Genomic DNA, 25839 nt, shown 5'->3' with positions numbered 1-25839 from the left:
CAGAGGAAGAAGGGATAGTTGATGGAGGAAATGACTCTGATGAAGGGATTGTGGTGGAAGGGAGATTTCTGTAATGATTGGGTTCCATGCACACCCACACTCCCTCTCTAACCCCCTCCCACACACCCCCCCGACACATTCCTCCATCCCCTACCTGGCAGGTGGTGAAAGGCTTGATGCTCCAGAGGAACTGGGGGACGTCCTGGATGGAAAGCTGCAGGCTAAGGGAGTTTCCCCTGAACAGCAGCGTCTTGGGCTCCTCCAGGAGACAACCACCCTTCACCCGCTCGGCCGACGCCACTTCCTGATAGGGAGATTTTATTTTTATTGTCAAAATATGTATATTTTTTATTTTACCTTTATTTAACTAGGCAAGTCAGTTAAAAACAAATTCTTTATTATCAATGACAGCCTAGGAACAGTGGGTTAACTGCCTGTTCAGGGGCAGAAAGACAGACCTTGTCAGGTCAGGGGGTTTGAACTTGCAACCTTCCGGTTACTAGTCCAACTCTCTAACCACTAGGCTACCCTGCCACCCCAGGGGGAAGGAGAGATAAAAGGGTGAGACTTACATTAAATCCGGGTGTTGCAGAATAGTATTAATGGATTACAGAACATAGAAAAGCAATATTATTCAGTCACAACCCCTCTCCTTCATCTGTAACTCCATGGACTGCAGTGAGAAGCAGTGCTCTGAATAGGGTTGCAAAGCTACCGGTAGTTTACCAAAGTTACTGTATTATTCAGTCACAACCCCTCTCCTTCATCTGTAACTCCATGGACTGCAGTGAGAAGCAGTGCTCTGAATAGGGTTGCAAAGCTACCGGTAGTTTACCAAAGTTACTGTATTATTCAGTCACAACCCCTCTCCTTCATCTGTAACTCCATGGACTGCAGTGAGAAGCAGTGCTCTGAATAGGGTTGCAAAGCTACCGGTAGTTTACCAAAGTTACTGTATTATTCAGTCACAACCCCTCTCCTTCATCTGTAACTCCATGGACTGCAGTGAGAAGCAGTGCTCTGAATAGGGTTGCAAAGCTACCGGTAGTTTACCAAAGTTACTGTATTATTCAGTCACAACCCCTCTCCTTCATCTGTAACCCCATGGACTGCAGTGAGAAGCAGTGCTCTGAATAGGGTTGCAAAGCTACCGGTAATTTACCAAAGTTACTGTATTATTCAGTCACAACCCCTCTCCTTCATCTGTAACTCCATGGACTGCAGTGAGAAGCAGTGCTCTGAATAGGGTTGCAAAGCTACCGGTAATTTACCAAAGTTACTGTATTATTCAGTCACAACCCCTCTCCTTCATCTGTAACCCCATGGACTGCAGTGAGAAGCAGTGCTCTGAATAGGGTTGCAAAGCTACCGGTAATTTACCAAAGTTACTGTATTATTCAGTCACAACCCCTCTCCTTCATCTGTAACTCCATGGACTGCAGTGAGAAGCAGTGCTCTGAATAGGGTTGCAAAGCTACCGGTAATTTACCAAAGTTACTGTATTATTCAGTCACAACCCCTCTCCTTCATCTGTAACCCCATGGACTGCAGTGAGAAGCAGTGCTCTGAATAGGGTTGCAAAGCTACCGGTAGTTTACCAAAGTTACTGTATTATTCAGTCACAACCCCTCTCCTTCATCTGTAACCCCATGGACTGCAGTGAGAAGCAGTGCTCTGAATAGGGTTGCAAAGCTACCGGTAATTTACCAAAGTTACTGTATTATTCAGTCACAACCCCTCTCCTTCATCTGTAACTCCATGGACTGCAGTGAGAAGCAGTGCTCTGAATAGGGTTGCAAAGCTACCGGTAGTTTACCAAAGTTACTGTATTATTCAGTCACAACCCCTCTCCTTCATCTGTAACTCCATGGACTGCAGTGAGAAGCAGTGCTCTGAATAGGGTTGCAAAGCTACCGGTAATTTACCAAAGTTACTGGAATCTTCGGTCATTTTGGTAATTAACAGAAACTATATGGCAATCTATCGTAACGTTGTTAATTTATACTTGAATAACTTTAAAAAAAAATGTAATCCGTATTAATTTACTATATCTGCGTCCGTATTGTCCATGAGTTTTTAGTAGATAGATGATATGGTTCTAGAGAAAATAGCCTAATTAATGAAAAAAGCATCTAATCAACAATTACCTCTGCAACTCATCCAAATATTGACTTTTTTTCACAACTGCCAACAGTTTGCCGCCAAAACATTGACAACAAATACATAGTGTGTAAATAAAAGTGTGTAAATAAATCTAAAGGATATTTCATGCTGAAACACTCATATTAAATACCAATGGTATTCCCTAAGTTGATGGTTTATATTTAGGGAAATGTTTTACAGCATTGTCATTCTATGTTTTATTTTTAAATCATCTTATTTAATTATTTCATATATTTAACATGTGATAAGGCCACACGGAGGGTCAGAGACACCTGGGATAATGTGAAGTCCCCAAAAGGGCCACAATATGTATTGTGACAGATTACATAACAACCTTGAAAGATACGAAATTCTGGTAGTTTACTGGTAAACTTAAAAAGTTTCCAGTAATATACCCTCCCTTGTAACCCTAGCTCTGAACAACTAACTCCCCCTGAATATCTAAACAGCTCTAACCAGTTGCATTAAACAGCTCAGGGGCAGATTAGGTATTCAGTTAGCCCCCTTTCAAGAGAAAGCTTTGTCATTCTGTTTTATTTTTAAATCATCTTATTTAATTATTTCATATATTTAACATGTGATAAGGCCACACGGAGGGTCAGAGACACCTGGGATAATGTGAAGTCCCCAAAAGGGCCTAATAATATCTAAACAGCTCTAACCAGTTGCATTAAACAGCTCAGGGGCAGATTAGGTATTCAGTTAGCCCCCTTTGCAAGAGAAAGCAAGTGGAATAATAGCTTAAAAGGCATTTTTCTTCATTTAGAAAGAATTCCATAATCATGTGACGTGTAGAATGAAACCTCCCAAACACACAATGAAACAAATAAACAACTCCTGGCATCAAAACGTCCAATAAATAAGATCGGGCAGCACAATTCCCCTAAAATGCTGTTTCAGTTGAATTCATTGACATCACATGAGAAGCCACACAAAGAGACAGAAATCAAGCCTAATCTTCCAGAATAGCATTTCCTATTGATGAAAGGACTTTGGTGATTTCACGCTTTTTGGGTTCTCATCCGTGGGTATTGTTGTGTGATTCTCTAGGGAGACCGGGAGCATTAGTGAGTGTGTGTGTGTCTTTGTGTGTGTCTGTCTGTCTGTCTGTGTTTCCCAAACTCGGTCCTGAGGACCCCAAGGGGTGCATGTTTTGGTTTTTGCCCTAGCACTACACAGCTGATTCAAATAATCAACTCATCATCTAGCTTTGATTATTTGAATCAGCTGTGTAGTGCTAAGGCAAAAACCAAAACGTGCACCCCTTGGGGTCCTCAGGACCGAGTTTAGGAAATGGAAAAATCGCAACCCTGCTGGGCATCACAAGGGAAATCATTCGTCGTCTGAAGCCCAAACCCCCCCACCAAAACAGGACAAATAAAAAGGGCAGAGTGACAGAGACAGAGAAAATTGGTTGGTGGGTTCCCCAAATGCAATTTCTCTCTATTCACCATGCATGGCTCCCCTCTGACTGATGCGTCCATAACTGAATCTGCTCCAATGAGCCAAGATCTGTCAAATCACAACCTCTCTGGAGAATAACACACAGATTTAAAGCAACTGGCTGCTGTCAGAGGTGTGTGTGTGTGTGTGTGTGTGTGTGTGTGTGTGTGTGTGTGTGTGTGTGTGTGTGTGTGTGTGTGTGTGTGTGTGTGTGTGTGTGTGTGCGTAGGTGTGTGTGTGTTTGTCTTTTTGTGTGAACGAGGCAGAAAGAGGATAATGGGTGTCGATATGAGAGAGAATGAGAGCGTGATTGAAATGAGTTTGTGTGACAAGGCAGTAGATACTCTTCATCGAATACGATCCATACATCATCTCTTTACAGAACTAAAGAGAGAATGCACACACACACTCTCTCCCTAACTATCTCTCTTTCTATTTATCCACCCTCTTTCTGTAATGTGTGTGCTCCCTTGCCAGGTTCATCTTTCGGAATGGAATGCTAAAAAACATTTAATTAACACACTGCAAATATTCAATTAAGCCCCAGAAAGAAGACAGGGGACGAAACATTGCAACGATGTCTCTTGTCTTTGTAATTAAAAGTCCCTCCTTGTCGCCTAGTTGTCGAACAGTCTCTCTCTCTCTCTCTCTCTCTCTCTCTCTCTCTCTCTCTCTCTCTCTCTCTCTCTCTGTCTCTCTCTCAATTCAATTTAATGGCAATAAAAATGAACAGTAAACATTACACTCACAGAAGTTCCAAGAGAATAAAGAAATGTCAAAATATGTATATTTTTTATTTTACCTTTATTTTACTAGGCAAGTCAGTTAAGAACAAATTCTTATTTTCAATGACGGCCTAGGAACAGTGGGTTAACTGCCTGTTCAGGGGCACGACAGATTTGTACCTTGTCAGCTTGGGGATTTAAACTTCTAACCTTTCGGTTACTAGTCCAACACTCTCAGTTTTTTTTGTTAATTATTTTTGTTTTCTCATGATTTGGTTGGGTCTAATTGTGTTTCTGTCCTGGGGCTCTGTGGGGTCTGTTTGTGTTTGTGAACAGAGCCCCAGGACCAGCTTGCTTAGGGGACTCTTCTCCAGGTTCATCTCTCTGTAGGTGATGGCTTTGTTATGGAAGTTTTGGGAATAGCTTCCTTTTACGTGGTTGTACATAATTAGTGGCTTGGCCTAAATCTGCTCTGCATGCATTATTTGGTGTATTTTGCGTTATTCTCGCTCTCATCTCCGCGTGAAAATCTGACGGAAGAAAGAAAGTAACAATGTGGAGGCGTGATGACAGATGCACACACACACACACACACACACACACACACACACACACACACACACACACACACACACACACAGACACAGACACACACAGACACACACACACACACACACACACACACACACACACACACACACACACACACACACACACACACACACACACACACACACACACACACACACACACACACACACACACAGCCTTCTAGCAAGCTGTCCTGTGTACAGTATAACCTTTGCATAGTCCTTCCTGTCAGTTGAAACCTATTACTGCAGGCTAGCTGTTAGACAAGGGTTACTGACATCTTGTCCTCTCACAGATTACTCTCAGCATAAACTAGTGTGATAGGGAGTCGGTCAATATATCCATCCATCCATCCATCCGTCAGCCAGTCAGTCAGTCACTCAAGCAGTCAGCCAATCAGTTAGTTAGTTAGCCAGCCAAGTAGCCACCCCAGACTGATCACTAGCAACACACTTTTATTTGGGATGTTTGAAATGGTCCTGAGAACGTCGATATACAGTATGCCTTCCTCGGTGCGCACCAAAAAAATAAAAATAAAAATGATTGCCCAGCACTGGGATGCTAGGAGCTGGAGAGCACTGCTCAGACCACTGTGATATACCAGTTCACAACGCTCTTGCAAGCCGTGTGAATGCTGATGATACCTGATGGTAATAGCGTGTCATTTTTAAATTATTTTGTTTTAAGCCTTCCCCAAACCATAGCTCTAACCTTTACCCCTCTATCCTAAACTTAACCCTTTGAGTTGTTTTTGTTTTAACCCTGTAACCACACAGAATTAATGCATAAAAAATAGACATTCATCCATAATACGTCGAATTTCGAAGGGAAACTATGCGATCTTGTTGGCCACCCATCCATACACCTTCTCCATACCTGGAATGCGTAGGGGGTGTCGTCGACACAGTACACTCTGAGGCTGTATCCCAGTGGATTGGTGTTGTCTGCACTACCGAACACGGCCAACCTCAGCCTCTTCACAGCCTCCTGGCTCAGAGGCTCCCCCACCAGGGCGTAGCGCCCTGGATGCTCCAACAGCAGGTGGCAGCACTGAGCCTCCAGCAGACAGTAGCAGGAAGTGCTCTCCTCCTCCACCGACATTACTTCCTGAGAGAAAACAATAAGGAGTTAGATTATGGCCCCAACCTAATGGTTTTTAACGTGGAAAAAAGCCTGGGGATAAAGAAGCAATCAGCACATTGGGCAGTGTGAACAGCAACATGATTACCACACCGTATGCATAGGTAATTTCTCCTTCATTCTGTGCTCAATTCCCCTCCTAAATCACCTACTGCACCATCCCAGTGACCCTGTGGCCCTCTGTACTAAGCTTATAAGGCATGGTTAAACCCTATAAAGCCAGGCTGCATAATATAGTAATGTAATCCACTAGCCTAGATGCAACACCTGGCCCATTAGCTCTGCAGCAGACATAAGGAATCTTCTTTCTATATACCTCATCCTCACCAGACAGCCAGCCAGGCAGGCAGGGGGGAAAAAATGATGGAGTCAAACGCCCCAAAAGCTTAGCAGCATTAAGGGAAAATGTGAGGAAGAAAGAGAGGAGGGAGAAAGAAGGTGAGGAGGTGGGGGCAGAGAGAGAGAGAGAGAGAGAGAGAGAGAGAGAGAGGGGGGATGGGAGATAAGGGGAGAGAGAAAGCGAGAGAGAGCGAGAGAGAGAGATTGAGAGGGAGCGGGAGAGAGATGCCTTCCATCTCTGGTAATGTCACTAATTCCAGCGATGGTTCACATTTGAAGAGGCTGGCCTGGCATTCTGCCTGAGATAAAGGGCTCATTATTTCACAGTAAAGGAGACAGGTTGCGCCACGGCTCCTTCACACAGGCAAGACGAGGGTGGCCTCTATCTCTCTTTCTCTCATCTCGGTCTTTCTCAATTTATTTCAATTCAATTACCAATTTCTCTCTCCCTCTTCACCTTCTCTCTCCCATTCTCTCTCTCTGTCTTTAAACACTTCTCTCTCTCTCTCTTTCTTCTTTATCCCTCCTTTAATCTTTTCCTCTTCCCCCTGCTCTCCCTCTCAGTATATAACCCACAGCGCGCACACATTCATTCGTCGACTGGTCTTTGATAGCTGTCTTTTATGCAGCAAGCGTCTCTCGCCAGCAAATTATATCCAGTGTAAATGTCATAGGCAGTGAATAGGCCAGGGCCTTTGACCATCACAGGTCAAACGCAAGGCACAAGGAGCTCTGAGCTCCGGGGTCAACTATGACTAGGTGAGCTACCGGTCACTCTCCAACACTCCTTTGATGAAGTAAGTTAAACATTAAAGTTCCAATATAGCAATATTAAATCATTTCTGGGCAACAATCAAGTACCTTACTGTGTTTGTTTTGAATCAAAATGATGAAATAAAAAATACCTTGTTAGCAAAGAGCAATTTCTCATGCAAGAATATTGCTAGGACTGTCTGGGAGTGGTCTGAGTGAGGAGGGAAAAACTGAAAACGAACTGTTATTGGCAAAGAGATTTGGAACGCTCTTTCTTATTGGTCTATTGACTAATTTACCGCTTGGTGATGACCACAGGCAGGCCACAACTCCACCTCACCAAAACAGGCAGAAATTGTAGGTGTTTTTTTAAAACAGCTCTTACACTAAAAGGGCATTATCATAATTTTCACAATTTCACAGTATATATATATATTTTGTGTTTGTGTGTGTGTGTGTGTGTGTGTGTGTGTGTGTGTGTGTGTGTGTGTGTGTGTGTGTGTGTGTGTGTGTGTGTGTGTGTGTGGAGAATATAGTTCTGGTCCCCTGCTGCTGTCTCTGCTCTTTGATGTGACCACATAGGAAGTAGAAGGGATGGTTGATGGAGGAAAGGAATCTGATGAAGGGATTGTGGTGGAAAGGGATGCTTCTGTAATGATGGGGTTCCACGCACACCCACACGCCGGTCCCCTCTCAGCCAGTCTTTTCAAACAGCTCATACAACCTTATAGCGTGGCAATATAAAACACAGGACAATCATGTTTTTTACTGCATTGGGCCTTCAAAAGAACATCGCTGATACGTCTGCTGGGCTGGATAGATGGGTGGATGGATGGAGAAAAATGGAGGGTGTGGATTGATGTCGGAGCAAAGAGCTTGAGAGAACGGAGGGAGTCCCTCCGAGAAAGACAGCGTGGGATGTTATAAGAGGCAGAGGTTTTTTTGTTGAGAGGTTGGACTTGAGCTTTCACTACTTTTCAAAGAAGTCCATGCTAACATGAGTGAGTGAAATAGTTCCTCCTAACTGGCAGCTCAATGAACCTCAGTGGAATAGAGGTTGAGAAGTCAGTATGAAGAACAGAATATGTGGAATTTAGATTATGTGATTGAATCTTATTCTCAGTTTTAGGGAAAAAGACAAGGTGAACACTTAACATTCCTGCCTTTTTGTAAGGAACAAAGAAATCGAAATCAACTTATCTCAATCTAGTATATGGAAATGTTTCATTGGATGTGAGCATATTGGGTGACATTTTCTTTGCCCACGAAGAAGAAAGCAAAGTTGTAGAAAATAACCGTATCATAGATGGCACATAATCGAATCCCCAAGATTGGATCCCCCGAGCTGACAAGGTAAAAATCTGTCGTTCTGCCCCCCCTGAACAAGGCAGTTAACTCACTGTTCCTAGGCCATCATTGAAAATAAGAATTTGTTCCTAACTGATTTGCCTTGTTAAATAAAGGTCAAATAAAATAAAAAATCTGGGCCAGTTTGAATTTGATTTGATTACAGTGGCAGGCATTTGCATCGTCTGGAACGCATTTGAATGTTGTTTACTTGAACTCAGGTTACATAAACTCATGGATATTATAAAAGGAAAGTTACAATATCAATTGTGAATTATACAGAGTCTTTTACACAGTCAGGTTCTGAGAGAGAAAATGCCACACTGTTCCTCTTAATGTTCTGAAATGTTTTCAGGATAATCTCACCTCCCACTTGTTATCCCGTGTCTGCCTCTTGAGGCGGATGCTCCAGTTATCGGCGGCAACCTCAGCGCAGTGGGCTATCGTCATGGCGACGGGACAGGAGAGGTCAAGGCCCAGCGGACCGTACGTGACCTCTGGACTCAGCAGGACCTCCTGTCTCTCTTCTGATAGGGTGCTGCTGAAAACACACATACAAAAACATCAGGATGGGTTTAGACTCCAAACTCTCCACAGACAACGGACATGAATAAGGCATGTTTCTTAAACATTACTGTAATGGCTTTACATGAGCAAGAGGGGAAAAAGAAACATTGGCATATGGTCCCCATTCTTGCGAACACAGAAACTTTGATGAGGCTGCCATGAGTCCAAAAGGGCCTGCACTACTACACATATTTTTTTTACAGCCCAGCGCTCAATGAAAAGTGATGTCTGCTTGACTTCGTACTATTTGAGCCTCAACCGTCAGTCCTGCTGCTGCAGGCCTGGGGGTCAATCTCACTGTGGGTCGAATGGCCCTGCTATCCCCTGCTGTCACAGGGCCAAGCTGGTGTCCCCCCGCCTAAGCCTGAGTGACAGGTACGACTAGTGACCAGAGGCAGAGTCAGAGGAGTGATTTCAGCTAAACTGATTAACTTCTAACGAAGGGATCAGGACCACTGTTTGTTGGTGTTGAGTGAAACATCACAAACATCCAAATACTGACTGGCTGGAATAGGTCTGTTTGGGTACACAACCTTTTTTTTTTTAGGAGGAAACAAGTAGGCATTCTACTGTGAGGGTAGGCTAACCATCAACGGAGAATAAAAGCATATGCCTGTGTTATATTGTTTTCTGAAACATCAGTTGAACACCATATGGGGGGAACAAAGTGAGATCAACCTCGCTCGCCACAGGATTTTCACTCTGCTTTATCGTTATTTATTTGTCAGATGATTATCAGTGCCTATTGTGTTTAATGTGTCTCCATTGTTCAAATGAAAGGAAATCAGCAGCATAACATTCGTTATGATCTCTCGTCTAAAAATACAGAATAAATAAGCCAACAGTGGTGAAAGCCTGCAGCTGTGCTGCATGTATGTGTGTTCATGTGTATGTTTGTTTGTTTGTTTGTGTGTCTGTATATATATATATATATATATATATATATATATATATATATATATATATATATATACTGCTCCAAAAAATAAAGGGAACACTAAAATAACACATCCTAGATCTGAATGAATGAAATATTCTTATTAAATACTTTTTCTTTACATAGTTGAATGTGCTGACAACAAAATCACACAAATTATCAATGGAAATGAAATGTATCAACCCATGGAGGTCTGGATTTGGAGTCACACTCAAAATTAATTTGGAAAACCACACTTACAGGCTGATCCAACTTTAATGTAATGTCCTTAAAACAAGTCAAAATGAGGCTCAGTAGTGTGTGTGGCCTCCACGTGCCTGTATGACCTCCCTACAACGCCTGGGCATGCTCCTGATGAGGTGGCGGATGGTCTCCTGAGGGATCTCCTCCCAGACCTGGCCTAAAGCATCCGCCAACTCCTGGACAGTCTGTGGTGCAACGTGGCGTTAGTGGATGGAGCGAGACATGATGTCCCAGATGTGCTCAATTGGATTCAGGTCTGGGGAACGTGCGGGCCAGTCCATAGCATCAATGCCTTCCTCTTACAGGAACTGCTGACACACTCCAGCCACATGAGGTCTAGCATTGTCTTGCATTAGGAGGAACCCAGGGCCAACAGCACCAGCATATGGTCTCACAAGGGGTCTGAGGATCTCATCTCGGTACCTAATGGCAGTCAGGCTACCTCTGGCGAGCACATGGAGGGCTGTGCGGCCCCCCAAAGAGATGCCACCCCACACCATGACTGACCCACCACCAAACCGGTCATGCTGGAGGATGTTGCAGGCAGCAGAACGTTCTCCACGGCGTCTCCAGACTGTCACGTCTGTCACGTGCTCAGTGTGAACCTGCTTTCATCTGTGAAGAGCACAGGGCGCCAGTGGCGAATTTGCCAATCTTGGTGTTCTCTGGCAAATTAAAAACGTCCTGCACACCCCCACCTGTGGACGTCGGGCCCTCATACCACCCTCATGGAGTCGGTTTCTGACCGTTTGAGCAGACACATGCACATTTGTTGCCTGCTGAAGGTAATTTTGCAGGTCTCTAGCAGTGCTCCTCCTGCTCCTCCTTGCACAAAGGCGGAGGTACCGGTCCTGCTGCTGGGTTGTTGCCCTCCTACGGCCTCCTCCACGTCTCCTGATGTACTGGCCTATCTCCTGGTAGCGCCTCCATTCTCTGGAAACTACACTGACAGACACAGCAAACCTTCTGCCACAGCTCGCATTGATGTGCCATCCTGGATGAGCTGCACTACCTGAGCCACTTGTGTGGGTTGTAGACTCCGTCTCATACTACCAGTAGAGTGAAAGCACCGCCAGCATTCAAAAGTGACCAAAACATCAGCCAGGAAGCATAGGAACTGAGAAGTGGTCTGTGGTCCCCACCTGCAGAACAACTCCTTTATTGGGGGTGTCTTGCTAATTGCCTCTAATTTCCCCCTGTTGTCTATTCCATTTGCACAACAGCATGTGAAATTTATTGTCAATCAGTGTTGCTTCCTAAGTGGACAGTTTGATTTCACAAAAGTGTGATTGACTTGGAGTTACATTGTGTTGTTTAAGTGTTCCCTTTTTGAGCAGTGTATATATGTGTGTGTGTGTCTATGGTAATTAGGCCCACTTGTTAGAGGAACATCAAGGTTACCTGCAGATTAGACTCTGATAATTAGCCTGAAGAGAGGAGAATAGAAAACATTTGCTTTTCAAAGAAAACATGATGACAAGATGAAAAACTAGAAATGTTTCATGGTTCTGTCTTGAGTATCTCGGGAACAAATTGAAATTATTTGTTCAATGGAATTAGTTTGAGAGGTGGATCAGGTAGGGTGACTTTGGGTTGTTGATGTTTTAATAATGGATTGGAGTGTTTTCATTTTGGAATGCTTTGACTGGCATTGTGATGCTGAATGACATTCTATGATCCACTGAAACTCTTATTCTGAAAACATGCAAACCAATAGACTACCATTTTTCTACGCATAAATTAGATCCGTAAACAAGATAAAAAGGTCAAGTGAATAGTAACATGATTGCAAACAGAGAGAGGTTTGACTGAAGGCCACCGGAAGTAAGCCCTAATCAACACTCCTTCTCTCACTCTTGATCGTTCATCCCTCTATTGCAACTCCTCCTAACAACCTCACAGTCTCCCTCTCACACCTCCATTCTTCGTCAGCCACACTTTCCCTTTTCATTCCCTTCCACTCGATCTCTCATTCACACTTGGTCACTGATCGGATCTCTACAGAGATCTCCTGACCTCGTGTTAAGGCCACGGGCTATACCGTGGTGGCCTGACAAGGATCAAACAATAACTGCACTTCAAGGCACTAACGCCCCGTGGGGATTCTATTGTTTCATTTAGAAAAAAAACTTTGTAACAACCTTGGATACTGTTCCCTACGGAGTTTCAAGCTTTTCAGTGCACAACAAGACCTCGTTAGCTCGCTGAGTCGAAGCCAAGGCTTTAACACATTAGATGAGGCTAGCGCCAGGAACTGCCTCTGTTACAAGCACGTGACATTAAAAACACTGATGAATGGACACACTTTTCTGTGTGTGTTCAGCATAAGGCTCCCCAACTCAGCACCGCTAACTTAGACGGTTAACTGTTCCCCTGATCTCTCAGTAATATCTAATAACCCCCACCAAGGCCTCTAGACTGCAGTGTGAAGACTTCCCTAGTGAGGAAAAGCCTCTCATCTCAGTCTCCTTATGGCAGCCCTGGAGCCGCCAAGGCTGAGCTGATCGATTCCTATCCTGCAGCCAAGTGGAGATCCACCGCCAAACCGCCTCATGTAGTTGGATTCGTCCTGAAGTCTGAATAGGAGGAAAACATTTCATTTCTCCCAGGGTCTCTCTATGCGCTTGTCAAAAGACTGTGATTGACAGCTCAATGGTTCGCTGCCCTCCAGACTCCCTCTAATGCCAGGCAGGAAGTAAACAGCAAACAACGTTATCGGGACCAGGCAGAAACCTAAAGGTGTGGGCTCAGGGAGATCAAGGAGTGTTTAGAGTAGCGCACACCTCACGGGACAGACACAGGCAGTCCACCCCTAAGCTCTGAGGCATAAACTATAGGTGACCTTTGATCCTTATCTTTACCCTCGCTACCCAGAAGCCTCTGGGGTGCTCTGAGGAGGAGGGAGGTGGAAGAGGGAGGAGGGATGACATGGATTACAGCCACATTTGACACATTTGACAATCAATGTCACATATTTAAACTCCTTGAGAAGTCGAAATGTAATTTCATTGATGGGGCCAACCTGTTAACCAGGTTGTCAGGGGTGGGTGATACGTTTTTGGGATGGTTTCATCCAGATGTGTTCGAGATATTACACATTTTTGGTCTGCAAAGCAATCACAAACAAAATGATCCAAAAAGACTGACTCATAGTGGTGAGAACTTCTTGAAGCCTCTCACCACTAAAGGTGGTATAAAGTCACATAAAGTCAACAGTATTACATTTCTTGTGAATGTCTTTTAACTGTCTTGCCATTTTGGCCTTGAGTAATAGCCTTGTGAAAGTCTTGACAGCTAAGTCATGGCAATGGGCTCTCCATAGCAGGCAATAGTTACCTAGAGTCTGTCTTGTTCTATCTGACAAATGATGGCAGATACCCTTAACACTGAAGACTTTAACATTCACAGCCTTAACTAGTCACACAGGAAGGAGGGGGCTGAGCCAGTTGCTGAGCCAGTCGCTCAGGGCTATGCTGCAATCTGCAGGGCCGTGTCTGCAACTGCCAGCCTCTTCCTGACACATCAAGTCCTCCCCTGTAGAGTGTGCAAGATGAGCTAAGGCTGCATGCTGGGCGGTGTATATAGTGGTTCCTCAATTAAAAGTTTCCAGGTTACGCCGCAGTGCATTGAGGTATATTATGGTATATAGTACGGTATATTGCGTCACCGCAAGGGGGAGTTGCTGGTTATGCTTTTAGGTTCGGTGTAAATCATTGGTACCCAGGCGCTAATGTGTCTCTTGATGAATTGATGAATGGGTAGATAGAAACCAGACAGAAACGGATCATTGTAAACATTGCATTTGAATTAACTGAATGATAAGGATGAAGAATGGCGCAGGCATATAGCCTCGGCTACTAAGCACTGATAAATAAAACTCAAACATGCTATTCTGTTCTTTTGAAATACCTTATCTTAGTATCGTGTTTTTTATGACCTTCCAAAATGAAAGCCTCATATAAAGCAGACAATTCGGGTCTTGATGCAGTGAGGGGCGCAGAGAAATAAATAAATGGGTTTAATTGGTAGTAGGCCGGAATCTAGATTCTATCTGAACCAATTAAAACATGCAAAATAGCCTTCTAAATAGGCCAAGCCTTCAATAGTAACTTTGTCGTTGGTTTCTGAAGAGTTCAGCTCATCCACTCAAGCAGGCACACAGACTCACTAATTTATGGCTGAGTCTGTGTGCTTAACTCATTACCGAATATAATAACAACAATAGAAAGAAGCATCTGGTGGCTTTAAAACTAAAATAATCGCATTCAACTCTAAGATCAAAACACATCGACTACTATCGATTTACAGCATTTCCCTGATTCAGACTACAAATGTGCAAAAGCCCAATTGGCGGGAGGGATAGGGGCATCTTCTAGTCGCGTGCGGAGCTCAAGATTATAACAGCTGTCAGTCAAAACCAACACAGTGCAGTGAACCGGAGAATGTAAATAATCATAAAGTCCAGGATATTATATCAATGAGTCACATTTGAATTGAAACTACCAGATTGAATTGCATTTTAATGCCCAATTGTATTTCATACAATATTCTGCCAATATTGAAATTCGGGCTTGACCTTCTTCCTTTTTTTCTTCCTATCGGCCTACAATGAAATATAGAGTTAAATAGTAATCATGAAGTGTAGATGTTCTCAAAGATGCCCTCTGGTGGGCATTAACGGTAAGCACTGTAACACACTGTACCATACCACAGCATACCACATCCTATACCATAGTATGAAGCAACTTCTAATTGAGGAACCACTATATGTGGGTGTGTTTGTGTGTGTGTTTGTATGTTGGAATGTGTGTGTGTGTGTCTGTGACAGTGAGTGAGTGAGTGAGTGAGTGAGTGAGTGAGTGAGTGAGTGAGTGAGTGAGTGAGTGAGTGAGTTTGCATACACCCGTGCGTGTGGGTGTTAATAAGTGGGAGAGAGAGTGTGAGAAATAGGGAAAACAGGATGAGAGATGGAGTGGTAGAATGAAAGAGAGAGCGATAAGAGGGTGTTATACCTGCTGCTGTCCTCCTGGTTGATGACCATGTACATTTCCCAGGTAGTGTCCACAGCTATCCCCCCATGGGGCACCAACAGACTCACGCCTACAGACAGAGAGAGAAAGAGAGAGGAATAGAGGAGATTATCACGAGACACATGCACACGCTTGCACACATATGTGCACACACACACACACACACACACACACACACACACACACACACACACACACACACACACACACACACACACACACACACACACACACACACACACACACTGCTGTCTCCTGTCCTTTGTGACACTTTAATCTACTGGCAAGTTAGATTAGCACTCTAGGAATTGTTTGTGGGCTCCAGTGTTGGTGGTAGTGTGTGTGTGGTACACTGTTGGCAACATTGATTTGAGAGCCCCAGAGCCCCAGAGCCCCAGAGACTGGCCTCTCTGACTGTCACCTGCACTAAATAGACCTGACACCCAGCAGTGTGTGTGTGTACGTGCGCGCGCGTGTATGTATGTATCTTGTGATCCTCTCCTCTGTGCGTGTGTGTGCCTCTATGTATGTAGTATGTGGACCTGTGTGTGTGGAAGCCTCCATGCCTGTGTATGTGCACGCTTGCGTTTGCATGTGTACATGTGTGTGGTACATTGCCCTTACGAACCACAAGCCTCACCTGTATTGGGCACCACCAGCCTCCCTCCTGCGTGTCCGAACACCCCGGCCGTCCTGAGTGGGGGCATGGATGGCGTAGACGGGGCAAGGGGGCCGAGGAGGGTCTTCTCCCTCCTTCCTCTCAGCGTCCCCTCCAACCCCACACCGCTGTAGTCGGGCGCCAGTCCCCGGGGGAAGGTCTGGGGGTGGGCTTTCTGGATGTGGTACTCGGCCCCCCTCTCTGACACGCCCAGGGACACCATGAAAGAGGAGTGAACTTTGACCTTGAGGTCGGGCAGGGGGTCGAAGAGCGAAGGCTCCTGAGATATGAGTTCTTTATCCATGGAGTCCTGGAAGCAGATGGGGCTGGTGTAGGTCCGTGACACCGTTAGGTCCGGCTGTTGGGATGAGTTGATCAACAGGGGGTTGCCTGGAAAAGAGAGAATACATGATTGATTGATTGGTTAATTTATTTGTTGGATGATTGGTTGGTTGATTAGTTAATTGACAGACAAAAAGATATGGACAATGTGATTAGTCACAAACTGATTCTTAGCTATCATCACTGATGTCCCCCAGTGGCTCTGAAAGGACTGGATTGAACAATAAATATAATCTTAAATTGCAATAAAGTGTAACTAAAAAGTGTTAAAAAAACTAAACTAAACAAAACATATAGTGTACATAGTATATCAGAGATGTTCTGTTTCCAAAGCCAACACCTCCTTTGGCCGCCTTTCCTTTCAGTTCTCTGCTGACAATGAATGGAACAAATTGCAAAAATCATTGAAGTTGGAGACATATCTCCCTCGCTAACTTTAAGCGTCAGCTGTCAGAGCAGCTTACCGATCGCTGCAGCTGTACACAGACCATCAGTAAATAGCCCATCCAACCAACCTACCTCATGCCCATATTTGTTTTTCTGCTCTTTTGCACACCAGTATTTCTGCTTTCACATCCTCATCGGCACATATATCACACCACTGTTAATTGCTAAAATGTAATTACTTCCCCACTATTGGCCTATTTATTGCCTTACCTCCTTACTTCATTTGCACACACTGTATTCAGATGTTTCTATTGTGTTATTGACTGTATGTTTGTTTATGTGTAATTATGTGTTGTTTTTGTCGCATTGCTTTGCTTTATCTTGGCCAGGTCGCAGTTATAAATGAGAACTTGTTCTCAACTGGCCTACCTGGTTAAATAAAGGTGTTCTCAACTGGCCTACCTGGTTAAATAAAGGTGTTCTCAACTAGCCTACCTGGTTAAATAAAGGTGTTCTCAACTAGCCTACCTGGTTAAATAAAGGTGTTCTCAACTGGCCAACCTGGTTAAATAAAGGTGTTCTCAACTTGCCTACCTGGTTAAATAAAGGTGTTCTCAACTTGCCTACCTGGTTAAATAAAGGTGTTCTCAACTTGCCTACCTGGTTAAATAAAGGTGTTCTCAACTAGCCTACCTGGTTAAATAAAGGTGTTCTCAACTAGCCTACCTGGTTAAATAAAGGTGTTCTCAACTAGCCTACCTGGTTAAATAAAGGTGTTCTCAACTGGCCAACCTGGTTAAATAAAGGTGTTCTCAACTTGCCTACCTGGTTAAATAAAGGTGTTCTCAACTTGCCTACCTGGTTAAATAAAGGTGTTCTCAACTTGCCTACCTGGTTAAATAAAGGTGTTCTCAACTGGCCAACCTGGTTAAATAAAGGTGAAATAATAAAAATAATACAAAATGTTTTGGATCAATGCAGAGTCTCTGTGTTCATGACAAAGGATATGTAGCATATGGAAAACTTAATCTATCGTATCAGGCGGATATTTGGAGCTCGATACTGTAGGACTGAGATTTAGGAAAGAGAACCCTGGAAAGGGAAGGTCCAGAGGTTTCAGATACTGTCCCAGAAAACCCAAGAAAACACATCTGCTTAACAGACTGGTTGTGTATACAACACTTCAACATGGGTTTTAATACCATAGTATACTATAGTATTTTTGTGGGGGTAGCTGACAGCAGCATGCCAACTATTGGTTACCCATGGTTGGTGTACTGTGTACTGCGCTACTAGCGCCATCGGACACAGTTCTGATATGGGCTTGCCTGAAAGAAGAATGGCGCTGGAATCCAGGTGAAAGCTATGATACCTTATTGATGTCATCTGTTAAATATATATATTTTTAAAGTAGATTGAACCTTTATTTAAGTCAGTTAAGAACAAATTCTTATTTACAATGACGGCCTACCAAAAGGCAAAAGGCCTCTTGCGGGGCAAGGACAAAACCCACATCACAACAAGTGTCACGTTCGTTATAATTAATGTCGGACCAAGGCACAGCGTATGTTGATAAAGTGAAACTGAACAAAAACATAAAACAAATAAACAATAAACTAACAACGAACATAGAAAAACAATCCTAGAACCCCATATAGAAATAATAAACTAGATAACCCCTAGTCACGCCCTGACCTACTCTACCATAGAAAATAAAGGCTTTCTATGGTCAGGATGTGACAACAAGAGAGAAACCACAACAATACACAAAGAGAGACTTAAGACAACAACATAGCATGGCAGCAACACATGACAACACAGCCTGGTAGCAACACAACATGGCAATAGCACATGGTAGAAGCACAAAACATGATACAAACATTATTGGGCACAGACAACAGCACAAAGGCAAGAAGGTAGAGACAACTATACATCACGTGAAGCAGCCACCACTGTCAGTAAGAATGTCCATGATTGAGTGTTTGAAAGAAGAGACGGTGGGTTTTTTGCAGCTCGTTCCAGTGGCTAGCTGCAGCAAACTGAAAAGAGGAGCAACCCAGTGATGTGTGTGCTTTGCGGCCCTTTAACATAATGTGACCACCAGAACGGGTATTGTATATGGAGGATGAGAGCTGCAGTAGATATCTCAGATAGGGTGAGTGAGGGTGAGTGAGGCCTTAAGAGGGTTTTATAAATAAGCATAAACCAATGGCTCTTGCAACGGGTATACAGAGATAACCCGTTTATAGAGGAGTATAGAGTGCAGTGATGTGTCCTATAAGGAGCATTGGTGGCAAATCTGATGGCCGTATGGTAAAGAACATCTACGTAATCTAGCATGGGTGGGATGGTCATCTGAATCAGGGTTAGTTTGGCAGCTGAGGTGAAAGAGGAGCTATTACGATAGAGGTAGATTTAACTTTAGCCTGCAGCTTTGATATGTGCTGAGAGAAGAACAGTGTACCGTCTAGCCATACTCCCAAGTACTTGTATGAGGTGACTTCCTCAAGCTCTAAATCCTCAAAGGTACAGTGCCTTGCGAAAGTATTCGGCCCCCTTGAACTTTGCGACCTTTGCCACATTTCAGGCTTCAAACATAAAGATATAAAACTGTATTTTTTGTGTGAAGAATCAACAACAAGTGGGACACAATCATGAAGTGGAACGACATTTATTGGATATTTCAAACTTTTTTAACAAATCAAAAACTGAAAAATTGGGGGTGCAAAATTATTCAGCCCCCTTAAGTTAATACTTTGTAGCGCCACCTTTTGCTGCGATTACAGCTGTAAGTCGCTTGGGGTATGTCTATATCAGTTTTGCACATCGAGAGACTGAAATTTTTTCCCATTTCTCCTTGCAAAACAGCTCGAGCTCAGTGAGGTTGGATGGAGAGCATTTGTGAACAGCAGTTTTCCGTTTTTTCCACAGATTCTCGATTGGATTCAGGTCTGGACTTTGACTTGGCCATTCTATCACCTGTATATGTTTATTTTTGAACCATTCCATTGTAGATTTTGCTTTATGTTTTGGATCATTGTCTTGTTGGAAGACAAATCTCCGTCCCAGTCTCAGGTCTTTTGCAGACTCCATCAGGTTTTCTTCCAGAATGGTCCTGTATTTGGCTCCATCCATCTTCCCATCAATTTTAACCATCTTCCCTGTCCCTGCTGAAGAAAAGCAGGCCCAAACCATGATGCTGCCACCACCATGTTTGACAGTGGGGATGGTGTGTTCAGGGTGATGCGCTGTGTTGCTTTTACACCAAACATAACGTTTTGCATTGTTGCCTTGTATTGTTTGGTGTGTCTCCCAGGTGGCTTGTGGCAAACTTTAAACGACACTTTTTATGGATATCTTTAAGAAATGGCTTTCTTCTTGCCACTCTTCCATAAAGGCCAGATTTGTGCAATATACGACTGATTGTTGTCCTATGGACAGAGTCTCCCACCTCAGCTGTAGATCTCTGCAGTTCATCCAGAGTGATCATGGGCCTCTTGGCTGCATCTCTGATCAGTCTTCTCCTTGTATGAGCTGAAAGTTTAGAGGGACGGCCAGGTCTTGGTAGATTTGCAGTGGTCTGATACTCCTTCCATTTCAATATTATTGCTTGCACAGTGCTCCTTGGGATGTTTAAAGCTTGGTAAATCTTTTTGTATCCAAATCCGGCTTTAAACTTCTTCACAGCAGTATCTCGGACCTGCCTGGTGTGTTCCTTGTTCTTCATGATGCTCTCTGCGCTTTTAACGGACCTCTGAGACTATCACAGTGCAGGTGCATTTATACGGAGACTTGATTACACACAGGTGGATTGTATTTATCATCATTAGTCATTTAGGTCAACATTGGATCATTCAGAGATCCTCACTGAACTTCTGGAGAGAGTTTGCTGCACTGAAAGTAAAGGGGCTGAATAATTTTGCACGACCAATTCTTCAGTTTTTGATTTGTTAAAAAAGTTTGAAATATCCAATAAATGTCGTTCCACTTCATGATTGTGTCCCACTTGTTGTTGATTCTAAACAAAAAAATACAGTTTTATATCTTTATGTTTGAAGCCTGAAATGTGGCAAAAGGGCGCAAAGTTCAAGGGGGCCGAATACTTTCGCAAGGCACTGTATAAATGGATGAGAGCTTCCTACTGCCTGAGCTATGTTTTTGATGTAAATTGAGAAGAGCGTGGGGCCTAGGATCGAGCCTTGAGGCACTCCCTTGGTGACAGGCAGTGGCTGAGACAGCAGATGTTCTAACTTCATACGCTGCACTCTTTGAGAGAGGTAGTTAGCAAACTAGGCCAAACATCTCAGAAACACCAATACTCATTAGCCGGCCCACAAGATTGGAATGGTTTACCGTATCAAAAGCTTTGGCCAAGTCAATAAAAACAGCAGCACAACATTGCTTAGAATCAAGGGCAATAGTGACATCATTTAGGACCTTTAAGGTGGCAGTGACACATCCATAACCTGAGCAGAAACCAGATTGCATACCAGAGAGAATACTATAGACATCAATAAAGCCAGTCAGTTGATTATTGAGTTTTTTTGGTAAACAGGGCAAAATAGAAATGGGCCAAGAACAGTTAGGATCAGTTTAATCTCCCCTTTAAATAACGGATGCACTGTGGCTGCCTTCCAAGCAATGGGAACCTCCCCAGAGAGAAGAGACGGGTTAAAAAGGTCAGAGATAGGCTTAGCGATGATAAGGGCTGAAACCTCAAAGAAGAAAGCATGTAAACTATCTGACCCAGATGTTTTTTTGGGGGTCAAGTTTAAGGTGCTCCTTTAGCACCTCCGACTCAGTGACCGCCTGTAGGGAGAAACTTTGTAGCGGAGCAGGGGAATAAGAGGGAGGAGCATCGGGGCTAGTCGCATTAGAAGGGTGATGGTGATGAGGAAATGTTGGGCGGACAATGAGGCATGCCTGATTCAAATAGGAATCCTGACTTAATGAAGTGGTGATTAAAGAGCTCAGCCATGTGCTCCTTGTCAGTAACAACCACATCATCAACATTAAGGGACATGGCCTCCCGAGTGGTGCAGTGGACAAAATATTTAAGTGCCTTTGAACGGGGTATGGCAGTAGGTGCCAGGCACACCAGTTTGATTGTGTCAAGAACTGCAATTCTGCTACGTTTTTCATGCTCAACAGTTTCCTGTGTGTATCAAGAATGGTCCACCACCCAAATGCCATCCAGCCAACTTGACACTGTGGGAAGTGTCACCGGTGGGAAGCATTGGAGTCAACATTAGCCAGCATCCCTGTGGAATGCTTTCGACACCAAGTAGATTCCATGCCCCCAACGAATTGAGGCTGTTCTAATGGAAAAAGGGAGTGCAACTCAATATTAGGAAGGTGTTATGTTTTGTAGACTCAGTGTATAGCGGCCGTTTTACAGGCTCCTGTTTTTTTGTGGTGATCGTAACTTTTTTGAACATTCCAGCCGGTGTCTATTCCACAAGTTGGTTGCAGAATGGTGAACTTAACTAAACGACGGAGAATTTTGACTGTGTGATATTAGATTGCTTCTTGTGTAAATATTTTCTGTGTGGATTTTAATGATTTGTAAGTTACCACCGGCTAAATCTAAGACATTGAAATGCCTATTTACTCTGTTCCATCTGACTGCGCAATCCACTGTCTCATCAGCCCAGCCAGGCAATTTATAAACTTGATCTCCACTATAAAAAGCATCTAGACACGATCTCACATTTCTTTAAGACCAACATTTAGTTTTCAACAGTGGAGATTTTTATACATCTTGCTGCTTGTCGCTAGGTGCACAGTGCTTCCTCTGACACATTGGTGCGGCTGGCTTCCAGGTTGGATGCGCGCTGTGGTAAGAAGCAGTGCGGCTTGGTTGGGTTGTGTTTCGGAGGATGCATGACTCTCAACCTTCGTCTCTCCCGAGCCCATACGGGAGTTGTAGCGATGAGACAAGACAGTAACTACTAGCAATTGGATACTACGAAATTGGGGAGAAAAAAGGGGGAGAAAAATAATATATATATTTTTTAATAATAAAAAATATAACTGAAAATCCAGTGTTTCAATGTCTTCTACTACTTCTATTATTTTTTTTATTACTATTTTCTACATTGTAGAATAATAGTGAAGACAGTGAAGAACTATGAAATAACACATGGAATCATGTAGTACCCAAAAGTGTTTAGCAAACCAAAATATATATTTGAGATTTGAGATTCTTCAAATAGCCACGCTTTGCTTTGATGACAGCTTTGCACATTATTGGCATTCTCTCAACCAGCTTAATGGGGTAGTCACCTGGAATGCATTTCAATGAACCAATTCATTTGTGAGTTCCAATTATGCATGTGATGTTAGAACGTTCTCTCCATTCCGGAATGTGATTGTTACGCAGCAGTACATTTAATCCACGCTGCCCTCAAACCACACAGACTGTTTTTATTTATATGCTTTTTACCAATTCATTTTTTTAGACATTTCTGACCGGGACAAAATTCCCCAAGCACTTCCCAATTGTTTGTGCAGTTCAAGTCTGCAGACATTTGCGCATCTCCCGTCCTGCACACACGTGTTCACATCTTCTCTCTGTTGCCTGCACCGCAGTCATAGTTGTTTTCAATACTCATTGTCAGAATTTTTTCAAATCTCCAGAATTTGTCTCCTTTTGAAAGACATTGCTAATGCTACAGCTTAGCTCACTAGCTACATTTATAAACAACAACACTGAATGGCTCAGAGTGGGAGTGAGAGTTTATGTGGTTGACTGATGGCATGCGCAACTTGTATCAATAAATCACTACCAGAAATGTTTTGTGCGGTAATTATTTATATATTTACTGTTTTACTCACGTTTTCAAGTTCCGGTGACAAATCATGCATTCCGATTCTTGCATAGATCGTAATGGGCACATATTATGTGTGTAAAATACTTTTTTGAAGGTTGTATTGATTCTGATGAGCTAAGCTAATTCCAGCTGTGTAGCCATGTTTGTTGACATGCAATATATTCTGGGTTTCACGTAATCGTCTGTCAGACCAATGATGTCATAACAAAATGAGGTGGTTCCCTCATTTTTTGAGAACTTCAGGAAGTGAATGGTGGGATGTGAACGATGGTAGACAACACACCCCTTCAACTATAAACAGACAAAACTCATCTTGTCTTCTCTTATTATCGGCTCTTATTGGCGGCTCGCTGAAACTAATCATCGTCGGATTTCTTCCGATTTCCAGAAAGTGTTACTCAACTATTTCGATCAATGGTGAGCTCACCTGTGATGTGATTAATTATAAATAGTAATTGCTATTAGCTAATTCATATTGTAGTTTATGTCAGCCGAAATTATACAAATATGACCACTTGTGTTGCGTCAGTCTTTCCTCAGGTAGCACTTGGACAAATGTAGCCTACATTGTTCCGGGTTTGGATGATTGTGTATAGATACTTCTGTGAATAACTGAACATTGTATCCAAAAACAAACTGCTCACATTCTGGACATAACTTTGTAAGGACTGTGTTTGTGTAAATAGTTTCTGAAAAAAAACAGAGTGGCCAGCTCAAATGCTGATTGTTGCGTCATTCGAAACGGACCGGGTGTGATCGTACGCTTCAGGGACCACTGTAGAATGTTCACACCTGTGTGAAGGTACGTGTGAAAGGGTGTGCCTTGTTAACCTCTCTAGGGTATGTGGGATGCTAGCGTCCCATCTGGCCAACATCCAGTGAGATTGCAGAGCGCCAAATTCAAATCCAGAAATACTCATTATAAAAATTCAGAAAACAAAACATATTTTACATATGTTTAAAGATGAACTTCTTGTGAATCCAACCACGGTGTCAGATTTAAAAAGTGCTTTACGGCGACAGCTTACCTTACTATTATTTGAGAACATAGCCCAGTTGACAAATCATTACAAACAGTAACCAACCAAGCAGAAGAGTTACAAAACTGAGAAATAGAGATAAAATTAATCCCTTACATTTGATGATCTTCATATGGTTGCACTCAGAAGACATTCATTTACTCAATAAATGTTCCTTTTGTTCGATAGTCTCTTTATATCCAAAAACCTCAATTTTGTTTGCGCGTTCAGTAATCCACAAGCTCAAACGCAGTCAAAACAGGCAGACAAAAAAATCCAAATTGTATCCGTAGTTCATAGAAACATGTCAAAGATGTTTATATTCAATCCTCAGGTTGTTTTTTAGCCTAAATTATCTATAATATTTCAACCGGACAATTACGTTGTCAATATAAAAGGTAAACAAGAAATGCACTCTCTCGGGATTGCGCATGAAAATGCTCTGTGACATGTCAGGGTCCACTTATTCAGACTGGTCTTACTCCCTCATTTATCAGAATACAAGCCTGAAACAATTTCTAAAGACTGTTGACATCTAGTGGAAGGCATAGGAACTGCAATTTGAGTCCTAAGTCAATGGGATACTGTAATGGCATTGAATAGAAAACTACAAAACCAACAAAAAAAACGACTTCCTGAATGGATTATTCTCAGATTTTCACCTGCCAAATCAGTTCTGTTCTACTCACAGACACTATTTTAATGGTTTTGGGAACTTTAGAGTGTTTTCTATCCAAATTGACCAGTTATACGCATATCATCTCTTCTGGGCCCGAGTAGCAGGCCGTTTAATTTGGGCATGACCACAGAGTCAACACTGAGGGGGAAGGTATGTAGTAGTTTCAGGGGTTGTATGGTGGATGCAGGGTATGTGCCTGCTAGGTTTCTGTGTTTTCTGACTGCCAGTGCCACAGACAGCAATGGGAAGTATTCCCCAGAGGCAGGACTATGGACAGCTCAGGGGAAACTGCCAGACTGCAGCAGAACAGCCACACCTGTCTCCAGTTGTAATTAGAGACTAAACGGCAGACATGTGAAACCAATCAGGGGCCTCTACTTAACTGTGCCCTGGGTTTGCTTTCCGGGTCTGTCCCTTGATCCCGGCAGGTGAACGAGGAGGAGGCTATTGGAGCGACTGAACATAAGGTGGAGAAGGAGGTTTACCGGAATAAGGGAACTGAAGATTTCAACATGGAGTGAACCCCCAAAGACGCAGAGTGGTGGCCCTTCCACTGGTGACCACGTATTTACTATGTTTGAGTGTTGTATATCAGGAACACTGCTGGTACCTGATTAAAAATAACCATGTAAACCCTTCACGT

At 43.2% G+C, this 25839-nt stretch overlaps 1 protein-coding gene across 3 annotated transcripts in view; it reads right to left on the bottom strand.

Annotated features, from left to right (window-relative positions):
* Positions 1-25839, bottom strand: part of LOC109874408 (netrin receptor UNC5D-like) — a 317100-nt gene that overhangs the window by 10241 nt on the left and 281020 nt on the right. For 2 of the 3 annotated variants that reach the window (XM_031809240.1, XM_031809238.1), the window contains 5 exons: positions 15919-16326; positions 15261-15348; positions 8868-9042; positions 5799-6029; positions 155-304 (listed from right to left, as the gene is read on the bottom strand). In XM_031809240.1, coding sequence (XP_031665100.1) covers positions 155-304; positions 5799-6029; positions 8868-9042; positions 15261-15348; positions 15919-16326 — 1052 coding nt within the window. The remainder of the gene's footprint in view (positions 1-154; positions 305-5798; positions 6030-8867; positions 9043-15260; positions 15349-15918; positions 16327-25839) is intronic. The other variant, XM_031809239.1, reaches the window with a different exon arrangement.

Source organism: Oncorhynchus kisutch, linkage group LG29, assembly GCF_002021735.2.
Source record: "Oncorhynchus kisutch isolate 150728-3 linkage group LG29, Okis_V2, whole genome shotgun sequence".
Classification (NCBI taxonomy): Eukaryota; Metazoa; Chordata; class Actinopteri; order Salmoniformes; family Salmonidae; genus Oncorhynchus; species Oncorhynchus kisutch.
The sequence above is the reverse complement of the archived record's forward strand: the minus strand, read 5'-3'. Positions and strand labels throughout refer to the sequence as shown.